At 49.9% G+C, this 12,737-nt stretch overlaps 1 protein-coding gene and 7 non-coding genes across 8 annotated transcripts; all 8 read left to right on the top strand.

Moving 5' to 3' along the window:
• Positions 1 to 2,347: 2,347 nt before the first annotated feature.
• Positions 2,348 to 2,418, top strand: TRNAG-GCC (transfer RNA glycine (anticodon GCC)). Its single transcript has one exon. It is a non-coding gene; the product is annotated as a tRNA-Gly (tRNA).
• A 70-nt stretch (positions 2,419 to 2,488) lies between these two features.
• On the top strand, positions 2,489 to 2,559 carry TRNAG-CCC (transfer RNA glycine (anticodon GCC)). The gene has a single exon. It is a non-coding gene; the product is annotated as a tRNA-Gly (tRNA).
• A 70-nt stretch (positions 2,560 to 2,629) lies between these two features.
• Positions 2,630 to 2,700, top strand: TRNAG-CCC (transfer RNA glycine (anticodon GCC)). Its single transcript has one exon. It is a non-coding gene; the product is annotated as a tRNA-Gly (tRNA).
• Positions 2,701 to 2,770: 70 nt separating this feature from the next.
• Positions 2,771 to 2,841, top strand: TRNAG-GCC (transfer RNA glycine (anticodon GCC)). Its single transcript has one exon. It is a non-coding gene; the product is annotated as a tRNA-Gly (tRNA).
• A 97-nt stretch (positions 2,842 to 2,938) lies between these two features.
• On the top strand, positions 2,939 to 4,155 carry LOC126516341 (uncharacterized). The gene has a single exon (XM_050166506.3). The coding sequence runs from the start codon at positions 2,971 to 2,973 to the stop codon at positions 4,153 to 4,155; it is 1,185 nt and encodes a 394-aa protein (XP_050022463.2). The 5' UTR covers positions 2,939 to 2,970.
• Positions 4,156 to 8,024: 3,869 nt separating this feature from the next.
• TRNAG-CCC (transfer RNA glycine (anticodon CCC)) lies at positions 8,025 to 8,095 on the top strand. Its single transcript has one exon. It is a non-coding gene; the product is annotated as a tRNA-Gly (tRNA).
• Positions 8,096 to 8,165: 70 nt separating this feature from the next.
• TRNAG-CCC (transfer RNA glycine (anticodon GCC)) lies at positions 8,166 to 8,236 on the top strand. The gene has a single exon. It is a non-coding gene; the product is annotated as a tRNA-Gly (tRNA).
• Positions 8,237 to 8,306: 70 nt separating this feature from the next.
• TRNAG-CCC (transfer RNA glycine (anticodon CCC)) lies at positions 8,307 to 8,377 on the top strand. Its single transcript has one exon. It is a non-coding gene; the product is annotated as a tRNA-Gly (tRNA).
• Positions 8,378 to 12,737: the final 4,360 nt, after the last annotated feature.

The following is a 12,737-nucleotide window of genomic DNA, read 5'->3' as shown; positions in this document are numbered from 1 at the left end:
GTTGACGACAACGAAAGCATAGGACGCGCCTTCTGTCAGTACTACCAGTCGCTCTTTGCATTTAAGGCAGCGAATGTAGAGAGTTTCAAAGCCGATTTTCTTCAGCGGATGCCGAGACTGGGAGATGACGCTAAAGAACGATTGGAAGGCAACATTACCGAGAACGAAGTTGAAAAGGCAATCGGCGATTTGAACTCGGGCAAGTCGCCTGGGCCTGATGGACTCTGTGCGGGGTTATATAAGGCTTTCAAAAGTGAACTGGCCCCATTGTTAGCAGACGTATTCAATGACGCGTACGAGAAGAAATTATTGCCCCCATCTTTTGGAAAAGCGCACACAATACTAATCCCTAAGAGTGATCAAACAGACAAACTCAGATTCGTGTCATCCTATAGACCGATATCACTAACAAACATTGATTACAAGATCTTTATGAAGATTTTAGCTGCGAGACTTCAAGGCGTCATCAAGGAAATTGTCGGAGACCACCAAACTTGCGGCATCAAGGGACGGTCCATTTTTTCGAACATCCATCAGATGCGGAGCGTGCTCGAGTGCTGTGACGTCACCGATGGTGGCGTTGCAGTTCTTCAGCTCGATTTGGAGAAAGCGTTCGATTGTGTCGCTCATGTTATTTTGTTTGCCATCTTGGATCATGTTAATGTCGGTTCCATCATCAGGGAGGGCGTGGCCTTGGCGTACCAAAATTGCACAACAAGATTAATTGTCAATAAGTCTCTGGGGGCCCCCATTAACATCATGCGTTCAGTACGCCAAGGCTGTCCCCTCAGTCCGCTGTTATTTGCCATATACATAGAAGCAATGTGTGTAGTAATTAACGGAAATGACAAAATACGTGGTTTCAGATTAGCAGCGACAGAGGTGAAGCTGCTCGCATATGCAGATGACATTGCAGTGTGTTGCACAGACAGACCAAGTGTAACGGAAACAGTATCGGCAGTGAAACATTTCTGTGATGTCACGGGTAGTAGAATAAATTGGGGCAAATCCCTAGGCCTGTGGCACGGGAAATGGGAGTCTGCACCGGACAACTTCGCGAACCTCAACTGGGTCAAAACGCCGACGAGGTATCTGGGCGTTCCTCTCAATAGCTACAATAGTAGCGATGAATATTGGAGGAGCCAAGCCGATGAAATGAAAGAAAAGGCGGACAGATGGAAGGATGTGAAGCTGTCTATTTTTGCAAGGGCGACAGTCTGTAATATGTTTTTTGTCACGAAGTTATATTATGTCATGCAGGCGTTGTATTGCTCGAGAACAAATGTGCAAAGGCTGCACAGAGTGTTTGCTGTATTTATCTGGGGGTCAACATGGGAAAGGTGCAGCCGAACAAATTTGTTTAGAAGAGTGAAAGACGGGGGTGTGGGTTTGGTTCATCTTTTTGTTAGACAACTAGTCAACCGATTCTTGTTTTTTCGCGATGTGCGCCATCCTTTTCTGCGCACAGTATGCCAGCTCAGGTTGAGCGGTGCTTTGCCGGCACATGTCGTTAGTACGGCATGCGTTACCGGATCACTTCGTGGCTTCTTTAAGGAAGTGGCCGACAGCGTAAGATTTCTTTCTGTTCGATTTTCAATGGATTACCTTTGCGATGTTAAAAGGAAAAGATTGTATAAAGATGTGTGCGACATTGTTTTCCCAGTGCCGTTATACAGAGCCATTTACAGTGGAGGGCCAGGACTTGATGTACTTAAACGCGTAAAACACATGGAGGTGCCACCAGGGGTAAAAACGTTTTTTTTTAAGCTTCACACCGGTACGCTCTCAGTGAAGACTTTCATGGAAGAGCGAGGTTGTATCGTACCATGGGGAACGCATTGCTTGATCTGCAAAAAGCAGGAAACCATAGATCACGTTTTTTTGGAATGTTGGGAGGGCTTCTTTTTCTGGGACGTCTTAAAGCGAACCCTGAAAAAAGAGTTACCGGTGGACCCCCAAGGGATAAGGTATCTGACAATTAAGGATGATGACGGGGTTCCATATGATTTCATTATGTTAAACGCTCTCCACTGTATATGGCGGGCTCGTATGGCAGGGTACTATTGTGATCCTGACGCTAGGCCCGCTCGCGATTATTTCAGAGAATGTATGTCGCGATTCATAGAAATACAGAAAATGCAACAATGTGTTCCGGAATGGCTGTGGAGGCTAGAACCTCTGACAGCCATGAAGGAATTTTAAGTTGACAACGCCTGTCCAATAGGGACAGACGGCTTTGTTGTACGGTGTGACTCTTTTCTTTCCTTTTTGTTTTTATTGCAATTGTGATACTGTAATGTGTGGAAACTGCACGTTCTGCGAAAAAACCGGTAATAAATAAAAAAAAAAGTTGGTGGTTCAGTGGCAGAATACTCGCCTGCCACGCGGGTGGCCCGGGTTCGATTCCCGGCCGACGCAGTTTCTTTTTGAAAAGAGCGGTCCGATGAAGCGGAACGATCCAAACTGGTGTTTAGTAGTCAGCAACTTCGCGTCGGTGGTTCAGTGGTAGAATACTCGCCTCCCACGCGGGTCGCCCGGGTTCGATTCCCGGCCGACGCAGTTTCATTTTGAAAAGAGCGGTCCGATGAAGCGGAACGATCCAAACTGGTGTTTAGTAGTCAGCAACTTCGCGTCGGTGGTTCAGTGGTAGAATACTCGCCTCCCACGCGGGTCGCCCGGGTTCGATTCCCGGCCGACGCAGTTTCTTTTTGAAAAGAGCGGTCCGATGAAGCGGAACGATCCAAACTGGTGTTTAGTAGTCAGCAACTTCGCGTCGGTGGTTCAGTGGTAGAATACTCGCCTGCCACGCGGGTGGCCCGGGTTCGATTCCCGGCCGACGCAGTTACTTTTTGAAAAGAGCGGTCCGATGAAGCGGAACGATCCAAACTGGTGTTTAGTAGTCAGCAACTTCGCGACGGTGGTTCAGTGGCATTCCACTTCCGGCCACCGAGCGTGACGGACGTGTAAATCATGGGCTCCGTAGGAGCGGCTTCAGCGGCCCAGACGGGCCGCGGTACCAGGATTTCTGCCTCGGACGACGAGTATCAAGTTGTTTTGCCTAGTCTGCCAACAGGGCGTTTTGTTTTGAATACCGTTTTTCTACACTGTGATATCAGGGCCCGCCCATACCGGGTGGAAGATTTTCGCGACGCGCTCGCCCAGTTATCGCTCCTGCCGGAAGTGGCTGCTCTCGGGGCCTACCGTATGAGCCATGTGTGGGCCGTGACCTTCAAGGACAGCGACGCGGTGAAAAAGATCGTCAGCGTTGGAGAGCTGCAGGTCAAGAAGGGCCGGTGTCTCGTCATCGACCCCGCCAACCAGGACGTACGCCTGAAAGTGCATTGGCTGCTGCCCAGCGTTCCTGACGAGGACGTACGTTTTGCCTTCGCGCCGTTTGGAAAGGTCACCGACGTAGTCCGCGAGCGCTGGCGGGTTCACGGCGTGACTGATAAGAACTCAACAACAAGGCTGGTTACGCTGAAGTTGAAGCCGGGCGTAAAGCTCGACGACCTTCCGCATCAGGTGAGCGTCGCCGGGGAACTGGCTCTCGTGGTTGTGCCGGGCAGAGCTCCTCTCTGCCTACGCTGCCGCGGCACGGGCCACATTCGTCGCGAGTGCCGCATTCCACGGTGTGGTGCCTGCCGACGCTTCGGTCATGAGGACAGCCAGTGCGAGCGCACGTACGCTAGCGTCACCGGACCCGTGGGCAATGAGGACAACTCCGCCCTACTCATGGACGAGGCGGACATGGAGGACACGTCGACCGCGGCGGGTGAAGCAGCTGACGTCGTGGCAAAGCCGGCGGTGGGGCTTGAACAGGAGGAGAAACAAGTCGCTCAGGCTGTCTTCACAGGACACCAACAAGCGACTGCAGAGGGCACCGCGGCCATGCCGAATGCTGAAGAGAAAACCCCACCTGATGCGGAGGTGACCTCCTCCCTCGTTGAACCTGAAGGCATGGACACCCTCACAGGCCCATCTACCCAACCGACGGGAAAACGGCCCCACAACCAGACCGTTAGCCGGACGGCGAAACAGGACGGCAGCGGCGGCGACGAGCCACCGCCCAAAGCAACAGGTATAAGGAGGTCGACCTTGAAGCTTCGGCCGAACGTTACGGTCGATCCACGGCAGGCGGGTAAACCGCCTCCGTAATTCCGTGCTGTCTAATTCGAGTGGGGTTGGGGGGTTGGTGAGTGCAATGGCCGTCATCCTGAGCGCTAGTTTTTCAGAACCTTGCCTGGAAGGGGGGCCCAAGTTGCACTTGAGTGCCCTTTCCGGAAGGTCGAGCGGCGTCTCCTTTAGAGGCATTCCACGTGGTTGCAGGCGCACCTTCATGAGCGCTCATACTTGTGTAATTGTGATGGGCACCATTCTACCGTGTAGTCATGGCGGTTAATTTCGAAGGAATGCTACGTGTAGCAACGTTAAATGTACGAGGGCTCAGTGCAAGAAGACGGCAATGTCAGCTAAGTCGACTCCTCTTGGATAATGACTTACATATAGTAGGAATCCAAGAAACGAAAATTGAGAGCCAAGAGCTAACCGACAGAATGGTGTCCAATTTTAGAGCGCACTTTGACGTGTGCGTTTGTCATGCGGTTGGTGGATCAGGCGGCTGCGCTATATTCCTAAGAAATAATTTTGGCATTTGTATGCAGTCAGTGTTTTCGTGTGAAACTGGGCGCCTCTTAGTGGCTGATTTCTGTTCTGAGGATGTGGATTACCGTGCTATTTGTATCTATGCGCCGAATATTGAAACTGACCGTCGATCTTTCTTTGAGCGTCTTGAAGCGTACGTAAACTGTTCCAAGGTCGTAATACTGCTGGGTGATTTTAACTGTGTTTGCTATGCTGAAGACCGAGCAAAATGTTCACGCATTCGTGATAAGAGTGCCGAATTTCTTAACGCAGTGGTGCATGATTATGACCTGGAAGATGTGGGTAGTGTTTTTGCCAGCGGTACTCGCCCGCGTTTTACCCACTTCCAACGTGACAGCCACGCTCGATTAGATAGATTATACGTGTCAGCCGAACTAGTGCCCTTATGTTGCGAATATGATGTGCAAGCTGTAGCATACAGTGATCACTGCTTGGTAACTGCCACGTTCGGGAAAGGACAGAGCAAACGGCCCTTTAACTGGGATCTCTGGAAAATGAATGCGCAGTTGTTAAATGACGATCCTTTTGTCGATGCTGTAGCGAAGGAACTAGAAAACCTGACTTCAGCCAAGCCATTAAGCTTTGCCATTCAATGGGAAGAATTTAAACAGAAAGTAAAAACAATGGCCATTGAAAGAAGCAGTGTCATTCGACACAACCTGAAACAAGCAGAAACAAAGCTTCGCCAGCAACTGCAATTTTTTATTAGCATGGAAAGTGTCGAGCCTGGTGTGTATGTTAACGAATTAAAGGAAGTGAGAACTGAACTAGAAAAGATAGATACAGAAAAATACAGAGCAGCACTTGTGAGATCAAGGTCTGAGAAGTTGTGGGCGGGAGAAACTCCAACGAAACGAGCTTTATCAGACGAGAAAAAGTACGCTTGTCGGAAAGAAATCCGCCAGCTAGCTAAAGGCAATCACATTACATCCGACAAAAATGACATCAAGCAAGGGATCGCCGATCACTTTAAAGATATTTTAGCTCATCCGCGGAATCCTAAATGCAACTACCAGAATGAATTTCTCTCGCTGATGCCAAAGCTCGATGAAGAAGTCAGGACACGGCTGGAACTGCCAATTAGCCTGAGTGAGATAGAGTGCGCAATAGACGAGTTAACCATCGGTAAAGCACCTGGGCCAGATGGCTTGGGGGCCACTTTCTATAAAACCTTCAAGTCTGCATTGGCCCCTGTTCTTCACGAAGTTATCAGCGAAGCGTATGAGCGAAAAAGATTGCCCTTGTCATTCACAACCTCGCATATCGTGCTAATTCCGAAGAGTGATGACGAGGAAAAACTTTTGTTGCCAAGGTCATATCGTCCGATAACTCTAGCCAATGTCGACTATAAAATATTCACGAAAGCTTTGGCCAAACGACTGCAAAGTGTAATTAAGACATTGGTAGGGCCGCACCAGACTTGTGGCATTAAAGGCCGCAGCATTGCAACGAATGTACACACGGCTCGAAGTGTGCTTGAGTGCTGCGATGTGATTGGCGATCACGTCGCGATGATGCAGATCGATTTGGCAAAGGCTTTCGACCTCGTCTCGCACAAGGCTTTGTTCTCCATGCTGGAACATGCGAACGTTGGCAAAGTCATAACGGAAGGCGTCATGATGGCGTACAGAGAATGCTTAACGCGCATCATTGTTAATGGGGAGCTCACCGATAGCTTTCCCGTGCTCTCGTCGGTGCGGCAAGGATGCCCGCTGTCGCCCCTTCTATTTGCTGCTTATCTCGAACCACTCTGTTTGGCGATCAGAAATAACGAGCGCATAGCAGGCTATCGGCTGCAGGCAGCACACGTTAAAATTTTGGCATATGCCGAAGATATCGCGATTTTCTGCACAACCAAAGCGAGCATTAAGGAGGCAACGACTGTGGTTGAAAAATTTTGTGACTCAACTGCAGCCCAGATAAACTGGGATAAGAGTTACGGCTTCTGGCATGGTAGTTGGGAAGACACGCCGGAGACCTTTTATCGACTGAAGTGGTCGACGTTACCAACCCAATACTTGGGTGTGCCTCTCGGAAATTACCGTGAACCTGAATCGTACTGGCTAGATCAAGTGTCGAAAGCAAAGGAAAAGGCTGACGGGTGGAGAGGAAAACAATTGTCAATGTTTTCTAGAGCCACTGTTTGCAACCTTTTTTTAGTTTCTAAGATATGGTACGTTATGAATGTGTTGTGTGCTGCGAGGGTAAGCGTACAAAAAGTTCACCGTGTTTTCGCCATTTTCATTTGGGCCTCCACCTGGGAGAGGATGAGTCGAATGAACTTGTTCCTCCCGGTCAAGAAAGGTGGGCTTGGTTTCGCTCATTTGTTTCTGCGACAAGTCGTCTCACGCTTTGTGTTTTTACGGGATCAAAACGATCCTTTTCTCCGGACAGTGATACAGGTACGGCTGTGTAGACAACTTCCAGGATTCATTGTTTCGACTGTTCATAATATGCCAGGAGCAGTGACTGGTTACCTACGTGAAGTGGTATGTTCATATAAGATGTTGAACGTACGTTTTTCACAGCAATACCTGTCTACCGTTACCAAGAAAAAACTATACAGAGATCTCGTGGACGCGATGTTCCCTCCACCTTTGTACCGTTCTCCGCAACGTGGAGGCCCAGGACAAGACGTTTTAAAGAGGGTGAAAAAAATGCCAATACGGCCGTCAGCTAAATCTTTTTTCTTCAAATTGCACACAAACACACTTCCCGTTAAGACCTGGCTTCATGAGAAGGGTATTTTCATCCCCTGGAGCACCGACTGCTTATTATGTAAAAAACCGGAAACAATAGAACATGCATTCTTAGATTGCTGGGACGCCATCTTTCACAGGGATGTTCTGCAGAGAACATTGAAAAAACAGTTACCCCTGGACCCATATGGAATACGCTTCTTACCGTTTGATAACGCCGAGGACGTCCCGTATGACCTTATTATGATCCTGAGCCTCCACGCTATGTGGAAAACTAGATTGCAATTTCAAAACGGAGACATTGTTGGTCGATCGGCTCGGGAAAACTTCATTGAGAGTGTTGTGTGTGTAAGAGATGCGTTCAAAGCGCTGCCTGATCCACCACAATGGATCTCCTTATTTGATGAATTAGCGTTGTTAAAAAGATTTTAATACCGTGTTGGCCAAAGTGTGGTCCACACGTTTTATCTTTGTAAACCTTGATTGAGTACGTCGAAGTCGGCAATAAAGAAAAAAAAAAAAAGCGACGGTGGTTCAGTGGTAGAATACTCGCCTGCCACCGGGTGGCCCGGGTTCGATTCCCGGCCGACGCAGTTTCTTTCTGAAAAGAGCGGTCCGATGAAGCGGAACGATCCAAACTGGTGTTTAGTAGTCAGCAACTTCGCGTCGGTGGTTCAGTGGTAGAATGCTCGCCTCCCACGCGGGTCGCCCGGGTTCGATTCCCGGCCGACGCAGTTTCTTTTTGAAAAGAGCGGTCCGATGAAGCGGAACGATCCAAACTGGTGTTTAGTAGTCAGCAACTTCGCGTCGGTGGTTCAGTGGTAGAATACTCGCCTCCCACGCGGGTCGCCCGGGTTCGATTCCCGGCCGACGCAGTTTCTTTTTGAAAAGAGCGGTCCGATGAAGCGGAACGATCCAAACTGGTGTTTAGTAGTCAGCAACTTCGCGTCGGTGGTTCAGTGGTAGAATACTCGCCTCCCACGCGGGTCGCCCGGGTTCGTTTCCCGGCCGACGCAGTTTCTTTTTGAAAAGAGCGGTCCGATGAAGCGGAACGATCCAAACTGGTGTTTAGTAGTCAGCAACTACGCGTCGGTGGTTCATTCTGCTTCCGGCTCCCGAGCTAAACGGATCGTAGGATCATGGGCTCCAATGGAGCGGCATATGCGGCTGTTAGCCGCGGCAACAGGCTTTCGACGGAGGAAGATAAGGACTTCCAGATTATTTTGCCTCGGCTACCTACAGGACGCATTGTTTTAAATACAGTTTTTTTGCACGGCGACGCTCGTGTTCGCCCGTTCCGTGTGGAAGATTTCCGGGACGCGCTTCAAGCTGTTGGTATGCTCTCTGGCGTCGTCGCCCTTGGAGCATACCAAATCAACCATGTATGGGCGGTGACGATGAAGACAGCCGAGGCTGCTGAAAAGCTGGCTGCCCTGAAGGAGCTACAGGTGAAGGGGCGTCGCTGCCTGGTCATCGACCCCAAGGAACAACAGGTGAAGCTTCGTATCCACTGGCTTCTGCATGGGGTGGACGACGAAGACGTCAAGACCGCGCTGGCCTCCTTCGGCAAAGTGACGGAAGTGACCCGGGAGCGCTGGCGAGTGGATGGCGTTTCCGACAAGGGCTCGACGACCCGAGCAGTGCTGCTGCAGCTGAAAGCCGGAATGAAAGTTGACGACCTGCCCCACCAGATCCGCGTCGCCGGCGAGCTTGCGCTGGTGGTAGCCCCAGGTCGCCCCATGCAGTGCCTACGCTGCCGGGGCTCTGGCCACGTTCGACGAGAATGCAAGGTTCCCCGTTGTTCCCGGTGCAGGCTTTTTGGACACAACGACGCGGACTGTGTACGCTCTTACGCAGTAGCCGCGGGCTTGGCGCAGAGCGAGCCGTCGGCATCAGAACATATGATGGACGTGACCGAGGCGGAGGAAGCGGCCAAGGGTGCTGGAAACAGCAACGTGGCGGCAGAAACGAGCGCGACGACCAAGCAGGCCGAAGCAGGAAGGAATAATATCCCTCCCCCTAAGGAACCAGCAGCTACAGTCGAGAGCGTGCAGACGGCCCCGCAAGAAAATGAGAGCCACCAGCGAGCTACGGATGCAACGCAGGCAGAGGCGGACGACAACGCGACCCATGCTAGCGCCCGCGTCGAATCCGTCTCGGCACCGGTCAAGAGATCCCTGCAGCACGAGGAGAAAGTCGACGGAAAGGCCGGCGGTGACTCCGAGCCACCACCCGCTAAGACGCTACCCGGAAGGCGCTCCACCATCAAGCCTAAGCCGAACTTGGAGGCTGACCGCAGGCTCACCCCGAAGCTGACCAAAGACGAACTCGGACGACGGCCACCGGACGGCCACGGAGGCGTCTAGCGGTCAGCTAGACGTTAAGGTGAGCACCATGCTCCGGGCCTTCTCCCCTCCCGTTTAAATCAGTAATGGCTACCAACCCGTCGCTTAGCCTCGGCACGCTAAACGTTCGAGGTCTGGCCGCCAAAAAGAAACAGAGTCAGGTTTACAGACTACTAGTGGACCACGACCTCGACGTTTTAGCCGTGCAAGAAACCAAGGTAGACGGCGAGGAGGAGACCGGGAGCATGGTGCAAAGGTTCACGTACAACTACTATACGGTAGTGAGCCACGCCTTAGGGACTTCGGCGGGATGTGTGTTGTTCGTGAGGAAGCTTCCAGGACTGGTTATTGACGGTTACTTCTCGTGCACTTCCGGTCGACTTGTCGTTTGTGATTTCAGTTATTGCGATGTCAAATGGCGCGTGTTGTGCATTTATGCACCTAATACAGTGCAAGAGAGGGCAACTTTCTTTTTGAACCTAAAGCATCACTTCTCTGTGCAAAAAACAATAGCCTGTGTAGGGGATTTCAACTGCGTATTGAATGCTGAGGATAGGTCTACGCGACGCGTAGTTTATGACAAAAGCAGCGATATCCTCGCACAAATTATACATGAGTTCGAATTAGAAGATGTCGCTGAGTGTTTTCGGGCTGACCGAGACGTGATGTACACTCACTTTCAGGGCACAAGTCACGCACGATTAGACCGGATCTATCTATCATACGATTTGGTAGAAAAATGCCAGTGCTATGCAGTTACGGCCATATCATTCTCGGATCACTGCCTGGTAAAATGCAGGGTAGGCAGCAAGAAAGAACGAAACAAATTCGTTTGGGAACTGTGGAAAATGAATTCTGAGCTGCTACGAGATGAAACTTTTAATGAAAAGGTAGTGGCTGCTCTGAATTCTTTTGCAACGGATAGTTCTATAAAGTTTGGCGAGGAATGGGAGTTGTTGAAGCAAACCATCAAAATGAAAGCAATTGAAAGAAGTAGCGTACTGCGTTATGAAGAAAAGGCCAGTGAAAAGGATTTAAAAACATTGCTGGCAAAATTGGCGACGCTGGAATGCAAGCAACCGGGCGCTTATCAAGACGATATGCGCGCTGTTAAGAAAAAGCTCGAAGTGTTCGACGAAGAACGCTATCGAGGCGCACTCGTGCGTGCTAGAGCAGAAAGACTAACATGCGGGGAAACGCCAACGAAAAGAGCGATGGGACTAGAAAAAAAACATTCCAGACGTAAGCAGATTGAGGCCATTGAATATGAAGGGGTGGTATTAACCGATAACAATAACATAGGGCATGCGTTCCTTGAGCATTACAAAAAACTTTTTGCATTCAGGCCTGTCAACATGCACGATTTCAATAATTTATTTTTGCAACGAATGCCACAGCTGTCGTCTGAAGTTAAAGAAACCTTAGAACGACCATTAACAGAACATGAAGTGATGAAGGCCATCGAAGACCTGAATCCTGGCAAGTCGCCAGGTCCAGACGGTCTTTGTGCCGCCTGGTACAAATCTTTTAAAGGCCACCTAGCTCATATCTTAACCGCCGTTTACAACGAAGCATACGAACTGAAAATACTTCCACCATCCTTTGGCCAGTCCCATACCGTACTAATACCGAAAACAGAAGACACCGAAAAGCTCAAGCAACTTTCATCATACAGACCCATTGCGCTTACTAATTGCGACTACAAAATATTGATGAAGGTGTTGGCACGGCGTATGCAGTCAGTCATTAAGGATGTAGTCGGCCCACACCAGACGTGTGGAATTCGCGGAAGAACCATCTTTACTAACATTCATAAGTTGAAGTGTGTGCTGGAGTGTTGTGATGCCATGTGTGAGGCAGTTGCGATCCTCCAGCTAGACTTGGAGAAAGCATTTGACTGTGTTTCTCACGAGATATTGCTCACCATCCTTCAACATGTTAATTTTGGCCACATAATCACTGAGGGGGTGACCATGGCGTACCGGAGTTGCTATACGAGACTTATAATTAATCAAATGCTGGGGGCCCCCATTAACGTGAAGCGCTCCGTTCGCCAGGGTTGTCCACTCAGCCCACTCCTGTTTTGTGTTTACATAGAAACGCTATGTCAGGCCATCATTGAAAATGAATACATTAAGGGATTTTGCCTCCAAGCAGCAGAGGTGAAGTTATTGGCATATGCTGACGATGTGGCTGTATGTTGTAAAGATACGCAAAGTGTATTGAACGCAGTGAGTATCGTCAGACAGTTTGGTAATGCCACTAATAGCTTCGTGAACTGGCAGAAATGTTTGGGGTTTTGGCACGGGGAATGGGCGTCCACACCAGACCACTTTTCCAACGTAACCTGGGTCACGACGCCAGTTAAGTACCTTGGCGCACCCCTTGATGCCTACAAGGACAGTAGCGAATACTGGAAGGAGCGAACAAAAGAAGTAAAAGAAAAAGCCGACCGATGGAACGCCGTTCACTTGTCCATGTTCGCGCGAGCTACAGCGTGCAACACGTTTCTCGTGACAAAGATCTGGTACGTGATGCAGGTCCTACAGTGCTCTCGGATTAATGTGCAGAAACTGCACCGCGTGTTCGCTGTATTCGTGTGGGCATCGAGCTGGGAGCGATGCAGCCGAGATAATCTCTTCCGACGCGTGAAGGATGGTGGTCTGGGGTTGGCGCACCTTTTCTTGCGTCAACTGGTGAATAGATTCTTCTTCTTTCGAGATACAAACGACCCATTTCTGCGCACGGTGATCCAAATGAGGCTTTCAAGATCACTTCCCGAGTTTGTAGTAGGTACCGAAATAATGCCAGGATCTGTCCGTGGGTTCTTTCGGGAAATAGTTGATAGTGTTTCTTTTTTGCGTGTTCGTTTTTCAAGTGAATATTTGTGGAATGCAAAACGGAAAAAGTTATACCGTGATTTGTGTGATAGTGTATTGCTTGTACCCATGTACAGAGCCGTGTACAGTGGAGGCCCAGGCCTAGACGTCTTGAAAAGGGTGAAGATGATGCCAGTTCAACCAGCCACGAA

This window comes from Dermacentor andersoni, chromosome 4 (assembly GCF_023375885.2).
Source record: "Dermacentor andersoni chromosome 4, qqDerAnde1_hic_scaffold, whole genome shotgun sequence".
Lineage (NCBI taxonomy): Eukaryota > Metazoa > Arthropoda > Arachnida > Ixodida > Ixodidae > Dermacentor > Dermacentor andersoni.
The sequence above is the reverse complement of the archived record's forward strand: the minus strand, read 5'-3'. Positions and strand labels throughout refer to the sequence as shown.